Source organism: Kryptolebias marmoratus, linkage group LG2 (assembly GCF_001649575.2).
Source record: "Kryptolebias marmoratus isolate JLee-2015 linkage group LG2, ASM164957v2, whole genome shotgun sequence".
Taxonomy (NCBI): Eukaryota; Metazoa; Chordata; class Actinopteri; order Cyprinodontiformes; family Rivulidae; genus Kryptolebias; species Kryptolebias marmoratus.
In genome coordinates, this window is record NC_051431.1 from 28,718,449 (window position 1) to 28,735,925 (window position 17,477).

Here is a 17,477-nt window from a genome sequence, read left to right on the forward strand (position 1 = left end):
CCCACACACACACACACACACACACACACACACACACACAACCTCCAATGAAATAGTTTATCCTAACAAATTATGTTAATTTTTTAATTACTTAGCTTGTTTTGTTCTGCGTGTTTTTCAACTATTTTGACTCTTGTTATTGGAATTTAAAAATTATTTTTTTTGTGATTCATTCTCAGTGTTTTTACTTATTAGCAGTTAGGGGACATGACAAGTCACTGCCCACATTCATCAGTAGATTTATCATATCACCTGTCGGCAGTGATCAGAAATGCAGGCAGCTCAAATACACTTTCATAATAGCAGAAATAAGTCTGCCCCAAGGACATATTCTGCTGGTCTCTGATATGTCCACCACTAACGATAGACCTCACATAATCTTATCAGATGTAGGAATGGCATGCAGCGTGAAAATCTGTTTTGTTTTAAATTTTAAAAATCCATTTGTGAGACTAAAATCAAAAGACAAATTCTCAATCAAGCAGCTTGGAGCAGACATACTGGACATGAGCAGAACACAGAAAACTAAGGGCAGAGAGGAAACTTATAATTAGACTTTTTTTTGTTTAGTTTTACAGAAAATGTCATGGAAATTGTAAAATTTGTATGGCTAGTGACTCAGGAATCAAAGCCAGCGTCTGCCCCACTAATATTTATGCTCAGGAGCTGCTACTGGCTAGTTGTCAATCATTAAACCAGTCATTTAACATATTGGGGTGCAGGGGATGCTTTCAAACTGGACCCTTTCTCTCAGTGAAGCTATTTCTTTATTGGCCTCTCCTGTGATACAATATGTGGATATATAAACATAATTAAATTATCTTGCTGTTTTGACAGAGCTTGGCAATACTTTGACATCTTCTTGACAGCAACATTCTACTTTCCATTCAAGCTGACTGACTGTTAGGCTGAAAACAAAGCTGTTCATGTTTTTCACATCTGCTCTGACAATAAAGCCTGTGTGACAAATTTTGTTGTCTTGGTCAGTCAGCTGGAGTCTGCCAAGTTCCTCAGTGGACGAGCACGTGCAGTTCAAATTTTTGTGACTGCGCTAACTAGGGCTGAAAGTAAATCTTTGAATTGATGCTTCATTTAATCCACATAACTGCATACTGCTCAGTGGACATTGTGTTTCACGTAGACAACTACTACTGTTGGACAATATGCTTACACTACATTATATACAGCTGAGGGAGAAGAAATATAACACAGAAAGAAGAAGAAAATTTGAGAAAAAGGAAAAATAAAAGACTAAAAGGTTTGGACTTTTTTGAATGTCTGAACATTTTATTTTGAACTTATGAATTCAGAAAAAACTGATAATAGAATAATACTACTGCTTTTAAACTAAAATATAATTTATTAATATTTAACATGTTCAAAAGGAGCAAGAAGAAGCATAAACTATTTTTTAATGTTCTACTTCTTCTATACTATTCAGTGGTCAAAATGTCGAGTTCCTGTTTCCCTTAATTGTTGCTTTATACTAGTGTCATTGTTACATATATAGTATTTACTGTATATATTATGCACACACATTTTTACATATATACACCTTTTTTTTTTTTTTACCAAAATACACTTTGACATTCACATACATATTCACACATATATTCATATACATGCAAACACACATAGTGTTAAGCCGCACTGCACTGCATAATCCTGAAAATCCTTCTCCAATGCTCGGCAGAAGAGAGCGCAAGGAGTAGTTATTCTTATTGAGACCTGTCTGATGCTCTATAAATCTACTCACTTCATGGCCGGATGTGAGTTCAATCAAGTCAATTTTGGTAGAGTATAAAAATTGCTGAAGATAAAAAATGTATATCCTGGAGCAGTGAATGCTGCAAGTTTAGGGGGCACACATGGGCAAGACCCATTTCTGGATGGGTGGGTCTCTGAGTGCATCAGTGCATTCCGTAATTATACATTAGCTAGTGAACAGGTTTTTCCATCCAGGTATAGGTCTTGTGTCCCTTTGAGCCGCTTGGCAAGCATGAATGCGAAGGAACATACTTTTTCCATCTTCCCAACAAGACATCTTTGAATAAACCTGTGGTTTTATCCTCCTGTTTAATGAGGGTGTTCAGGTGAGTTTGTTCCTGAAATCGTTGAAGCGTACCCTTTGTTCATTTGTCCAGTGCTTTTTCCAGGTATTTAAAATGATCCACTAGTGAGTCCTCAATCAGGTCTGTGTTTTTGTCTTTAGCCATTGTAAGTCATTCGATTAAAAGAGTGAAGTAAAACTTACCTTCAAAGTATTATTTACACGTATAATATTCAAATCAAATATAGAAATACAGAAATAAAAAAACATGAATCATGTATAAACTAAATGAAATATGAGATAATCTAAATAAAGTCATGAAAACTAAATATCTAAACAAGAGCTAAGATAGTCAAAATAGTAGCTAAGATAATCTAAATGAAATCATGATAAAGTTAAAACTGAACTAAACAATTAGGAAACATGATAATGCTAAACTAAAGGTACAACATGGCTAACTAATAGTACCAAAGGCCCACTAAACAGCCTACATAAAAAATGCTAGGATAAACATGATAATGCTAAACTAAAGGTACAACATGGCTAACTAATAGTACCAAAGGCCCGCTAAACAGCCAACATAAAAAATGCTAGGATAAACATGATAATGCTAAACAAAAGGTACCAAGAGACTAACAGTACTAAGGCCCGCTAAACAGCCAACATAAGAATTACTAAGATAACTAAACTAAGATAGTGAAGGAGGGGAGGGAGGATGTGCAAGTGGGGTGACAGAGACGAGGCAGAGAAATTAAAATGAGTGTGTGTGTGTGTGTGTGTGTGTGTGTGTGTGTAGAGGCGGTTGGAGGCATGTTGTATGTGTGTGTGTGTTTGTAGAGAAGTCAAAGACACACACACATGTGTATGTTTGTTTCTTAAAAAGGTGCATCTAAGCTATCATCTACCATTCCTGTATGTGGCGCTGTCACCCTGCTAATGAAGCACACTAAGAACAGGAAAGAAGATGTGGAGCAGATGCTTCAAACTGTAAACAAAACACAAAAAAGACGGACAGCGAATACAAGAGCAAAAACCGAATCTTTTTATGTGGACTAATGAGGAAGTGCAACTTCTACTTTGTGTCACAGTAAACTATTATTGACTGGGAGTCATGTCGGTTTAGACTTAATGGACAATTTCAGGCAGAGTATCCAGAGGAGCAGCTGGGTAAAATATACACAAGTGTCAGTCTTTTTTCCCACATTTTTTAAAATGTATACTTGATGTATATTGTATTTTTTCTGCAATGTTTGTTTTTTTGATTGTTGACAGTTCAATAAAGTAATAAAATCTTTAGGCCTTGGATTATTTGGTGTTATAATAATAATAACACGTTTTTGGTTTCTCTTTTCAAAAGACAATGTACGCTTCATCAGCCTTGTCTGCTCATTGAAGTAATTAAGTACACAAAGGTTTTGCTGTGGTTGAGAAACTGACATCAGGAGCACAAAAACATGTATGTAATCTGTCATTACTTTTGTTATGTCTATATCGTTTGAAATTTAACAACCAATTTCAGTCCAGAGAAAAATAAATTTGGGTCCAGCCATTTGGTGACCTCTAGTCTAAATCAAATCAAGCCAGAAACAGCCCCAGAAGTTTTATGTCTCCGTCAGCCAGCGCAGCTACGCTTTGCATCTACTTCACTAACGCGTCCTGTGTTATGGCTTTACAAAATAGGCAGGAAAGTGTTTTAGCAAAGACATTAAAAAAAAAAAAAAAACAGAAATGAAGCACATTGTTTTTGTGAAATTGACAAATGTCTTATGATGTTTGGTCAAAAAAGTGTATAACTAAAAACTGGGATTTTGTACTTTCTCTTGCAGGATTACACAAATATTTGTTCCAAAACTGACTAAATGGCTTCAACGTATTCCTGATACAGCTCATTCAACATGATGCCTCTGATAACACGTGTTTCCAGCACAAAGGCTGAAGACAATTATCGGTCAGTTTCTTGGAATTCCTCATTTTGAGCTGAAAAAGCCCCAGCGACTGATCTGATCCACATACATGACAGCAATCTCAACCATCTGTTGAGGAAGGACAACCCCTCTGTCCTTAAATACACACATACACTCACATTAACCCTGGCTTTTATACAGCCTGTCTCTGACATCGGTTTCCATTAGCTCTGCTGTCATTGCAAAGTTTCCATTGATGCAGCAGCACAGTCACAGTGACGTCAAGGCCTGTCCTTGATAGAGAAGCAGAACCAAGTCACCTGCTGAGCAGTTCAACAAGTGTGTGTGTGTGTGTGTGTGTGTGTGTGTGTGTGTGTGTGCCAGACTGGGCAAAAATGAGGGAAACAATATATGTGAAGAGCTTACTTACTGCACAGAGCAATGATGTGACTGCTGTCCTCATGCACAAATTTCTTGGTTACAGCTTCTTCCATGATCTGCTTCACCTGCACAAAGAGCCAGATTTACTATCATTGTCTTCCATCTCAGAAAATTATGATATACTGCTCAGTTGTAAGAAAATGAACAGATCTTGGCATCATCATGATGTTTACAATGAAGGTAATCTGAGTAAGTCAATGGCAAACAATGTCAACACATGCACTGATGAAACTTACAGGCAAGGCTAAAATAAAAATACTTTTTTTGCAATATAACTACTGAACACATTTTGCTATTTTAGCCATTCATATATCAAAATGCTCATCTCAGGAGATGACTTTTGTTGGGGGTTTTTTGTAACTTTTATTCTGGTCAAAATATTCAGCTTTATTTCCAAACATTTGCCCTATAGAAATACTTTGAGATGTTTTCAGTTCCTTCAAAAACATTCTTTTTGAAATCTACTTCAGTGTACTTGCTCTATTTTTGCTTCTTATGCTACTTTTAGTTTAGCCACCATTCTGTTACTTTTAGCTCATATTTTGATACTTTTATCTTCTAGCCTTTTGAGATGTTTCGCTTCTTGCTAGTCTTTTGATACTTTTAACTAGAATTTTGCTTCTTTTAGCTAGTGTTGTAATACTTTTGGCTATTATAGAGCATTTTGCTTTTAGCTTTTAGCTGAATGCAAAATGCTTTCTAATGTTCTAATGTATTTGATCTTTAGCAACCCAGTTTTAGCTTCTTCAGCAAATTTAAACAAAATTATTTAGTATTCAGGATTCACGCTGCATTTTTTTCTGTAGTTAAGGTTGTATTAATGTTACAAAACAGGTGTTTGTAGATTTGCCTTAAAGACCTGTAGAAAATATGTGTGCTCGTATTTAAAATTTCTACTTGCAGAGAGGTTCTACAAATATTTTTTGAATGTAAAGTAGTCAAAAATGTATAAAGCTACATTTGAATCAATAGAATAATAGCTCCAACCTTATAATTTATAATTTACATGTGTGTATATTTTTATTTGTATCTATTTTCTACCACTACTGAGTGATTATATCTTCTTGAACCTGCTGCTATGCATGCATAACTCTGCTCTGTGTATTTGACTTGTCCAACACTTCTTGCAAGTGATTTAGCAAAACCCATCAATGAGACCAAAGTGGAGGTGATGGGTGAGCAGAGTCTATCTGTCAGCCAATCACACTTTGTTTCTCCTCACCTCTGCTTACAGCCGCAGCTCTACAGCTGAAGAGATAATGTTGTGACTGCTGCTGCCTCTTTGGAAAGCAACCAACAAGTTCTTATTGTTATTGTTTCCCAAGTGACATATCAGTAAAGATGAAGTGGGTTCAAAACATTCTTCAAGAGAAAAGTCAGGACTTGACTGCAGAGTGAGGTAGAGGACTTGTTTGTAGTGAATGAGTTTTGCTAAATAATAAAACAAACTGGACTCAGTACTGACAACTATACCAAGAATTTTATTGAAACCAGTGACATATTATGGACAGCTTTGCAAAACCAAATTCTCAATCTAAGAGTCCCCTGATACGCATACATTCTTCTGTTGTCTCTCTCAGGGCCATGCAATATTTCTCACAAAACATAATCCACATTAAAGTTACACATTAGAGACACTGGCCACTTTCAAAATAAAATAAGTAAAGTATTGTCAATCAGCCATACTTGTACAAACTTATTAATTACCAAGCAGGAAAATAAAGTTGCAGCAGCTGCTACAATCAGCTCACTGTAGGCCGCAATTTAGTTTTTTAAGCAAGAAGGCTTTTCTATATATTATAAGTGTATAAGTTCTTGTAAGGGTTGTCTAAAATACAATTATTTTTGTTAAATACAGTTAAGCAATTATTGTAAAAAAAACATTGAACATAAGCAACATTTTAGCAACATTTCACCAGTATCAAAGAATATAAACATCTAAACTTGAACACTGTGGCATTGTCTTTTGTTCTGGCATGTCTATCAGTTATTACTGGGCACTGACACTGATCTAAAGACAGTTCAGAAATTACTTGGGCTTCTATAGTAGCTTATAAAGCTAACTACTCATCCGCCACCACCAGGACAGAACTGAGCTGTTTTCTGAGGAGTAATACAACCAGTCAGAGGCTTTAAGACAGAGCAACAGCTGGCTTTGGCCACAATATTCATCCTGACCGGCCACTGGAATGTCTCCTGTGGTAAGAGCCAGACTGGACCATGACTACGGTGTTGGTCCAGGACCAACTGCTGCTCCACTACTGAGCTGGTAAAGCTGGAGGTCAATTAAATGCACAAATTATTCTTCTTTTAACCCTCTCAGGCTCAAATGAAGTTTTAGTAACAGGAAAAATCAGATATTTGGGGAAATTATCATCTGAGTAAAATAAGGCTCATAAAATATGAATGTGGAGTAATTAGGTATATGCAATTCGCTGTTGCAAATCTGCAACGTCTGCCTTGAGAGGGTTAATGGAAAACCATTTGCTCTGAGCTAAATGCTAACATCTGTTAGCTTGGAATTCTGCACGTTTTAGTTTGAATTAAAAAAAGCTCCTGATGGAAGTGAAATGTCTTTAAAACAAACAAATAATTGTTAGGATCTTAAGAGATAACAATCCTTTTATATTACTTTTATGGCCCAATATGCAAGACACATATTCAAGGAAAATAATAACTCCAATTCACCCAACAAACAATATTTGTTTTTGAATAAATTTAGTAAAGACAGGGTGAAAATAGTTTGATTCCTGAGAAACTGCTGTTTTCAAACCCCACTGGCAAAAAAGCAAGACCCTTTACAAAGTCACAGCTTTGACTGATTCTCTCAATTCGTTTGCAACCCAAATCTAATGATACTGCACTCAAGTAATGGAAGGAAAAGTTAAAGTATTTTGTTTTCTCTGCTTGTAAAAGAAAAATAGTTTAATAAATTGTAAAGGAATTTGAAACTATTTGCTATCAACAACACCGACACCCAGTACTACGACAAAGTTTGCTCTTGCTTATCAGAATGGATTCTAATTTAATTTGGTGTCAAGAACCCAATTACCAAAATGTAAATGAACAAGTGTGCAGCCTCCTTTTAAAAATTTGACATATGCTAATAACAGCTTTGACAGTCCAGCCCAACATCCGCACCACAGACTTCCAATTAATGTCACAACATCCCAGAAACATTCAAATGAGTCTTTCTGTTGCTATCTGCTGCGTCTCTGGGGAGGAGAGGTGTTTGCTTGTCTAGCTTCACTCTCTCTACAGAATTAATTGTCTCCAGTAATTAATTTGTGACCTGTCGGGCACCTCCGCCTCGTTTGGGTCGATTCACAAACAGACAGAAATTATTGACTTGCCAGGATGATAATACAGCTCTAACTACAGTATCACTATGACACTTGGTGTGTTCAGTTCTTATCATAAAGTTTTGTTTTATGTGCTTTTCTAATTAATATTGATTTTTATGATGGTTAGATTAGATCATGCATTTTGTAGTTCTACCAAAGCAGAGCGACAGTCTAGCTTCTTTATGAGAAGCCCTTGTGTGCAAGTGGAAGTTCTCTTCAAACTATCGTTAAAATATTATGCAGCCTGGTTTGCATTTCACCAACCACCCGCAGCCGAAGCATGGGTGGGCGTGGGACTCCCGCCACGGGGGCTGATGTCACATCCATTTGCTGCCCTCTAGTCAAAGACAGTAATAAGTTCATTACGTGACTAATGTGACACACACAAGGTAATAAATAAATTCATAGTTAATAATTAGTTTAGAAACATTTATGCTAAAAAGCTGTTAAAATGTTTGGGTTTTGAATTCTAATTGGAGTGAGACATCTGATCTTTGTTATATTGTACGTGCAGAATACGTGACGTAGTGAGTGCTCTCACCATAAAACAAGCTTTGACGTATTTTCTCCAGTAAAGTTTTGAAAAATAAGGGAGAAAACAGGTCTTATAAATGCTAAATGTGCCCTACACGCTCGTGCTTTGGGAGACCTCCGTTTTTGTATGTATTGGTGTGTTCCGGAAGCAATTGCGCATATGTGCATTTATATGTACGTTATAATGTTGCTTCTGTTGTTTCAATTCATGTACACTGGTGTGATACCTTAGTATATGTTTTGGTATATGTCTATTTTGGAATTATAGCCCCCCCTGGAGAAAACTCCACCAGCCGCCACTGCCTTCAATGAATAAGTACTATTAGCCAAAGTGATAAGCATGGATTATTTATTTTTAGTGTTAACTTGAAGAATAAGCTTTACACAATATCAAAATCAGTGTCTTGGTAGTCTTGAAATTTCATTGTACTTTGCGCAGATTCAAGACAGCCTGTACCAAAATTAGCAAAGCAGCCCCAGAACAGAACTGAGCCTCCTCCATGTCACACTTTGGGTACATGGTTCTTTTTTTATTGTATGATTAATTTTTGGGTCTGTGAACACAGAGCTGATCGGACTTGTTGCCAAAAAGCTCCAGTTTTGTTTCATCTGTCCAGAGGACATTCTCCAAGAAGCTTTGTGGCTTCTCAATATGCATTTTGGCAAATTCCAGTCTTGCTTTTTTATATTTGGTGTCCTCCTTGTTCATCTTTCATTAAGTCCACTCTGGCTCAAACAGTGACAGATGGTGATGTGATTGGATCTGAGCAAAAATCACAATTGAGCATTAAGACCTGCAGTGTGAACATAACCTTAGATGCATTCCTTTCACCCACTAATCATGTCAAACTAGTTTTTTAAAACTTGTCTTTCCTGAAATTAGGAAACAAGGAAATGCTTTAAAATTTGGAAGTTAATGTGCCTAAAACTGTAAGGATTGGGTTTTGTTTTGTTTTCTTTTGGATTTATTTTGCACTTGTTTTCTTGTCTGTGTCTTGTCTGCCACGCCCATCTCCACCTGTCAGCTATTCTAATCACTCACCTGTGCCCACTTCCCATAATCATCCTCTGTGTTTAAAACCTGGTCGTTTTCTCCACCACCCTGCTGGATCATTGTTGTGTTTCTCGTTCCTCCATGCCTTGTCTTGTCTTTTGCACTTTAGTTATAGTTGTTTTTGTTTTTTGTTATATTTTGCTTAGAATGGATAATGGATGGATGGATAAACTGAGTTTTTTTTTTTTTTTTACTACAGCAGAGATAGAGTCATAATTGGGATGGAACAGAGAAGCTGAAGTGGAGCTGAGGTAACAGCAGGCTGAAAAACAAGTTTGTGGATTTAGTTCCTTTTCACGTCTTAAATAAACTTGTTGACCTGCTGAACCTTTTTACACTTAGAAACTAGGGGTTTTCACACATTTACAGATACTTTAACCCTTAAATTATTTTTGACCTGAAATGTGTCATATTCCGTGTCAAATTAATCATTGTCTGAAAAAAAATACACTACATTATCTTTTAACCTCTGAGCAAAAGGTAGGATGTGGATTTCCATTAACTTTAGAGAGATGGTCTGACCTGTAAAGTTCTTTAAAAAGGGAGCATTAAAAAAAAAAAAAGGATTATTGCTAGAAGAGATTACTCTGACCTACAGGTGTCACTCTGAGGAACAGGTTAAATCAAACGAATAGGAAAGCCGTAGCTTAGACCAGCTTCACAGCAGCTGAATACCATGGGGAATGCTGAAGTTTTATTTTAAGCCATCTAAGTTTCAATGAGGTGATGATTTTTCACACATACAAGGTACACATCACAATCTGAAGCTAGGCAATATGACTTCAAATTAAAAAGGCTTTGTTGTGATACATGGTCAATTTATATTATCCATCCTTTTTCTGTACCTGCTTGATCCTGTTCAGGGATGAAGGGAACTGGTACCTATCTGGTATGAAACTTGTTTTTATTTCTTGCAATCTACAACCCCTGGCATTACCACTTTTGGAGGATGTTATTTCAGTTATTCATATATATATATATATATATATATATTCGGTCCTTTGCTGAAATCTTTGTGGGCAAATGTGAAGCATTAGCGCACATTTTCCCTTCGGTCGCTGCTCCTGCATGCTCCCGGCATGCTGATGTTTACAGGATGTGACGTCACATTTCTTCTTCGTGAGTTATTTGGGGTTATTTTGTAACACATTACACAAACCCACAAAGAATACACTAGACCGCAGAAACAGTGGCGAATCACTTTAGAAACAATAAATATTGGGTTAAAGTTGCGGGAAAGTTGTGGTGTTTTGGACAAAGTTGGACAAAGTTGCAAAAAGTTGCGATTTTGCGGGGTTTGCTTGATTTTGCGTTATAGTAATAGTAATAGTTGCGATCCCAACATCGCAAAATCCTGGAGGGTCTGTGTAATTGTGTTCTATTTGATTCATTCAGTCTCTCTGTCTTATCTGTTGTTTTGTTGACAACTTATTTTTTCTCTGAAAGTCCCACTGAACACTGTTGATCAGCTTCAAAGCTTTAGCACTTTTAAAGCAGAATATCAGTTCCACCAGGATTTTACTGACTTTTTCTGTGATTGTTCTACACTAAAATGTGGATGGATTTTGTAGCACAAAATGTTGTGATCAAAGTTGCGATGTTTTGAGGCTTTATTTTTCAGACAAATGAATTTATAAAAATAGCAGCAAGTATTCTTTACAAGTAAACCACAGGATTTCTACAGTATTAACATTTATAGTCCTAAGTGTACACTATAACATGTTAATGAAATAAAAACATGAAAGAATATGTTAAAAACTAAAAAAGTGCAAAATCTGGTGAAATTCTGGGACAGCTCAATTTAGGAGTGTTCTCACTGCAGGGTGAGAGAGGAGGTGTTGATGTCAGCGCAGGTGGAAACCCATTCTTTACAAACCTAACAAAAAAGTAAAATACAAAAAACATATTTATTATTCATCAAGCACAATAAACAATAAATCAAGTTACACAGATCACTGCTGTGCTAAGTCATAAAATATTGTCAGCTAATTTCTGTAAATTCTCTCTGCAGCAGAAAAAATAATGAGGCTGATTCTATAATTAGTTTTCTCACACAGACCAGCTCACAGTTTGAGACACACATTTTTAAGTTTATAATTATGCTTAAAAACATATTTAGTACTCATCAAATGCAGTAAAACTGGTTACACAGTTACACAGAACTCTGGTACACTAATTCAGCAATTTTATTTGTATTTGTTTTCTTCTTAAGCAGGGAACATTACTTTTTTGTACTTCTCAGGCTCACTCGCACACACCTACTCACATGAACACACATCTAAATGTATAGTTCTGCTTTTCTAACATTTTACAAAAAAACGGGCATTTTTACCTAACGTCGTCGTTCTTTCTGTTCCTCCAGCAGATCTGGGTGCAGCAGCCTCTGTCAGAGTTACTTGTGTCTGTCCTCGGTTTCCAGCTGTTCTCCAGACATGTGTTGCAGTAGAATTCAAAACCAATTGATTTTGTCATGCACTCTTTCAGGCTCTGAGGATTGTTATTTTGACTGAGGTAAAGTTAGGTGAGTGTTTTTGTAAAAGAGCGAGGGAGAAGAATAACAGGTTATAAAGGAATGCTGCTGGACATTTAGGGACTATCAAAATTCTGGTCAAACTGGGTCTTTAGATCATTTATTTTCTGTGCTCTCAGTTCAGATTTTAGTGGGTATGATCACTTAGGTATTTTGCATTTAATTTTGTAGTAGTGGTTTATATTGCCGGGTTTACTAATCACGTTATAAACATAGGCTTGTATTTGTCAATGAGTTGACTTCTCTCCACTGAGGTAGAAAGTAACGCAGAGGTAAAAACTGTGTTTAACCATCCTGAAGCCCTCAAAAGAGAGAAAGACAGAGAAAAAGAAGCCCTTGTAACTTTAGGTCAGTTTGACCAGAAAGCCACGAGAGAGTTAAGGCTTTCGAAACTACACCTGGACCAGTCATTTTGTTTGTCTGCCTCTTTCCTTGCAACTCCCGGTTGGTCGAGGCAGATGGCCGTCCATCCTGAGCCTGGTTCTGGTTCTGCTGGAGGTTTCTTCCTGTTAAAATGGAGTTGTTCCTTTCCACTGTCACCAGTGTGCTGCTCAGGATGGGACATTGTGACGAAGTGAAGATTTACCCCAATCTGCTGGCTTTCTTAAATAGATAACTTACACTAATTAGCATTTTGTAATGCATGTGAATGTTTTTGTACAGTGTCCTGAGATGACTTTTATCAGTTCTATATAAATAAACTGAACTGAACTGAATAGAGGAAACCCACAGGTCAGCTATGGAAATGACTATAAAGGCTCAAAAAGCTGCATCACTTCAAGGTACGTGAGAAAATGAGTGCAGGCAAAAAAAAATAACAACAATAATAATAACAATTCTATTAATCTTCAAAAGCAATTTGACTCCACATAAGTCTTTATGTAGGGTTCATATCCAGACTACAATCCAGCATTTTGGAGTCTTCTATTCACAAAAAACATGTTTAAGGGGTGTGTGTGTATGGCCATGTATTTGATACATTGTGGGGACAATTTTCCTAACATATACTACCTTGTGAGGACTGACTGCTCCTCGTGGGGACCAAAGCCTGGTCCCCACGAGGAGAAATTATGTTTTTGGGTTAGGGGTTAGGTTTAGGACTAAGGTGTGAATTGAGTTTAGGTTTGGTTTAGGGTTAGCTATGTACTGGTAATGGTTAGGGTTAGGGTAAGGGTCAGGGTTAGGCTGTAGTCAGGGTGTAAAAATTAATGGAAGTCAATGGAAAGTCCCTGCAAAGATAGAGAGACATAACATGTGTGTGTGTGTGTGTGTGTGTATACAGAAGAAAGTTTAGCAAATATTCTAAAAAAGATGCAAAGAAAGACACACTGTGACCAGAGCTACAGCAACAGGTTGTCACTAGTGTGGCTAGTGAAGAAATATGAACCAACAGATCAATGGAGCAGAGCTCACAGAGCTCAAACCTCCACCAAGGCCATAGTGTCATTAAAAAAAAATAGTCTGATCTGTATCATGATGTGGTTCACCGCCAAAATGTAACTAACTGTTTCATCAAAATCTGTTCATTAGTTTTCAAGTAATCCTGCTAACAACCAAACAAACCAATACAGCTGAAAATATTACCTCCTTGATGAAGGTAATGAAATGAGTTTCTGACATCACAAACACAAGTCAATTACTGTACATGCAACATGCAAACAGCATTAAATGGATGCAAAAAAGAAATCCTTCTTTTTACAAGTCACATAAAAAATGAGCTCATTGAAACACAACTTATAAAAACAGGAGGTACACTTGAAGTATGCAGCTTAGAGCAGCAACAAAAAAGCTTCCAGGACTTTAAGGATGTAAAGCTCATCCTTATTCCCTTAACTTCTGTATTTAGCAGACACAGATCTTTGCCATCTGCAGAAACTCTTAGAGCTGGAACTATTTCCAGGCTTACAGACACTGTAATGACAATGTTATTTAAGGCTAAAACCTCTGAAATACCAAACAACAACAGGAAGCAGAAGTATTTAACCTGAATAACTGAGCTGATTCGTCGAAGTGCCTTTTTAAAAAAATGGACACAAACCATTCTGAATAAGGACAATACGGGCATCTGTTAAGAGCTCTCACAGACACTTGTGAAAGTGAAAAATTATATAGGTGCCTACCTATGTTAGAAAGCTGCTAAATTATTTAAAACGTCTAAAAAAGCCCAAAGCCTAAAACAGGCAAACAGCAAGATACACAAGTTAGTGTACTGAAAAGACAGCAGGATGTCAGGATTCACATCCCACAGCCCCTAAGCTCTGTGTTCTTATAAATCTGTACACACACACACAAAATATACTTGACCCTGAATTTAAGATAAAATGATATAGAAACTTTCATTTTTCTTTCTTTCTGCACACACACACACACACACACACACACACACATACACTATTAACTATTTTATATTCTATTGTCACATATCTTTTTTATTTTGTAAGTATTAAACGTAAACATAAAGAAAAATATATATATATATATATATCTGCATACAATAAAAAAATCACTTCATTTTGTAGAACTGTACAGAATTATGTCATTGCTTTCCACATTTGTAGAAAATATTGGGGACAAAGAATGAAGTTGAGCTGCATTGTCATAAAATGAACAAACATTAAATAACTGTTGGTTATCTGCAGCTTAAACGTCCTTAAAAGCTACAACCTGTCTTTACCTAAAGAAGTGCTTAAAGTACCAGGCTTTAACTAGAGGCAGGTCTTTCTCTTTGTTAAAAGAATAACTTGCTTTATGTTACAGTAGCATTTTGATGCTGTAGTAATTTCCATTAGCTGTACAAAACTATTTTTTTGCCTGAAGTTCGCTGGAAAATGAGCTAACTATGAGCTCAGCAGAAAAACTGATTACTTCATTTGAAACTTAAGTCAAATAAAGTTGTCTCTGATACTGAAGTGATGGAAAGCTGCGTATACACTGCATTTATAATTACTGATACATCTACTATTTTTATTAAAAGCTGATTTCACACAGGCAGCCCAACCTACTTTTAATATTCATGTCTGTCTGCTGCAGATATTTCATACACTTATTGCAAAATATGAATGAAAAAAAAATGGCTCAAACTACCCTTTCCTCTTGTCGGTTTAAATATAAACATTACTCAGATTCATACTGATTTGGTCAAAGTTACAAGGAGCCATTTCAGTGGGCAGAAGACCCACATGTGGCTCCACAGGTACAAGTTGCTGTCTGACCCCTGATCTGGGGACGCCTAGTGGTAATTTTTGGTTTTAACTATTGACAAGTTAGATACCAAGCTAATTAACTACCATAAAGCTGTGATGTGAAGCTAAAAAGCAGAGAGAGACAAAAAAAATAAAAATGAGTGGTTCAAACAAAATGGAAATGGAAACAACTCAAGACAAAAAAGGCAATATTTTGAGAATCCCAGATGAAACTGGAGTGGACAGTGGTGGACTGATGAGTTAGTGGTCACTCAGGCTGCACCAGTGAAGTGTCTATAGGATCTGCTGTGTGAATGTTTTTGAACAGTGCCCTGACATGACATCTGTTGTGAATTGGTGCTATATAAATAAACTGCTCTGCACTGAATTGGTAGCAACAAAGGGTGCGAAGCAGTGAGGGAATTTGATTCAAGTTATATCAGATGTCTGTTCAGCTGTGTGGGGCAGAAGAAGAGCCAAGACCACTGACTGTGTCACATTCTCAGCGATGAATACATGGAAGTAGACATGGGCTGATTACTGGTTTCAAGGTATAACTTGGTGTTAAAAAGTGTCAAAACCAACAAATGTTTCCCTCATAGCAGTCCTACAGTGTAAATGTCTTTTAATAAGCTACCAGAGACAAAGGGTATTTTTGTTTTGTTTGGGTCACATGGAGCACCAAGCAGCCTTCGCCCTCTCCTACTTGTTGGCTAGTTGTATATTTTATCCAGCAGATAACTGAGTAAATTATAGCTGGACACCAGAGGAGCATCGCCTGTCTTTTTTTTTTTTTAAACAAATGTTTGCAACGAGCTACAAAAGTTTGCATGTTAAAAGGCAAAATATATACAGCCTGCTGAAGGCTCACCACGGAGGCTAAAAAACAGCTAATTAATGACTAACATCGGCTTGTCAGGTTTTCAACATTACTTTACAAAGAGCAGAACAGCAAAGTTTAAGTTATATACAGTAGGTACAATTACTTCAGAATTATAAATAAACTATGAACAAACATAAACAAAACAACCTGTTGTTTTACCTCACAATATATTAAATTAAATTAAATTCTCAACACTTGTGGTTAAATTAGGGTTTGTGTCAGGTATAAATATAAATTGTAGTCTGGTGGTACTGGGAGAACTTTTTTGTGGCGGTACTGTCGAGAATGACTGTGTTCAAACGTGTTTCCAAGTTACTGGATCCACCTGTGGTGTGCTCAGTCTGTAAAAATAAATATATATTTTTTATTTCTTTTAACTGTCCTCTGTTATAAAGAGGGGGAACTCCATGTTCACTTTTAGGCACCGAGCCACACCTTGCCACGTTCGCTCTCCAAAATCATCTCCCAGCCTTTTGGTTTCCTCTGCAGGTAAATCCTTCTGCTTGGAGCTTGAGCTCCACAAAGACAGCATGGTTACAGTACAGTGAGGAGGTGAAGAGACTGCTGACTTATTGTTTGCTGGAAATGTGAGGCTTTCATCCTCAGAAACCTTAATGAAAATCTCTGAGCTGTGGATGTCCACTGCTGGGGAAGAGGCAGCAGCATGAGCCTGAAGTCTGAGCCCAGCTGCCTACCTGCAGGGCTGATTCTAATCACTGTTTCAACTGAAGAATTGGGCAGAGTAGAAATATAATAAAATCAGTGAAGCCTTTTAGAGTCATAGCAGGTTTTAAAACAAGAAGATAATTCTAAGAAAGAAAATGTGACAAAATTGGCTGAAGCGCCAGTAATTATGCATCAATTAATATATATATATTTATTATTTATTTATATTAATTTAAAACAGAAAGGGAAAAGGTGCATATTTCTGGAAAAGTCCCTTTGTGTGGCTTTAGTTTAATAACTTAACTTGAGGCACATGCAGTCCAGACAATACATGCACATGAGAAAAGCAGCTGAGAATGAAAGGCGCGCTCCGGAGCTCCGTGTTCTCCTGCTGAGGAGGAGAATGTGGTGAAGCCGTCAGGAGGCCGTCGGACGGCGCAGCACAGCCTACCTCTCGTTTGACGTTCCACAACAGTTTCTCCTTGTGCTCTTCCTCCGTGCAGCCCTCCATGTCCGCGGTGGGCTCAGCTCAGTCAGCCCGCCTCTCAGACTCTGCTCTGCCCGCTCTTCCTCAGCCTCGTCCCCCCCACCCCCACCCCCTCTTTCTTTCTTTTTTTTTTCTTTTTTTTTTCTTATTCCTGCTTCCCTTCTTTCCTCTAGCTCAGCTGGACTCTGACGCAGCCGAGCTTTTCGGCGGTGACGTCAGAGGTCCCGCCCTCCCCTCGGCTCTGATCAATGGAGGAGGAGGACGAGACTCACAGGGGCTCCCTCTCCGCATCCAGCCCCGCCCCGCCCCGCCCCGCAGCCCGCAGCCTCTCAGCATCGAACGCAGCAACCTGTGGAACCTGCAAGTTATTTTTAGCAGCTTCTCCTTCCTTTATTTCTTCCT

The 17,477-nt window shown here is 37.4% G+C and overlaps 1 protein-coding gene across 4 annotated transcripts in view; it reads right to left on the reverse strand.

The window, feature by feature from the left end:
• sgsm2 (small G protein signaling modulator 2) overlaps positions 1-17,194 on the reverse strand; it is a 141,496-nt gene extending 124,302 nt beyond the window's left edge. For all 4 annotated transcript variants that reach the window (XM_037980658.1, XM_037980656.1, XM_037980657.1 and 1 more), the window contains exons 1-2: positions 17,040-17,194; positions 4,385-4,460 (exon numbers count right to left, since the gene is read on the reverse strand). In XM_037980658.1, coding sequence (XP_037836586.1) covers positions 4,385-4,460; positions 17,040-17,099 — 136 coding nt within the window. In that variant the 5' untranslated portion in view covers positions 17,100-17,194. The remainder of the gene's footprint in view (positions 1-4,384; positions 4,461-17,039) is intronic.
• Between the last annotated feature and the right edge of the window lie 283 nt (positions 17,195-17,477).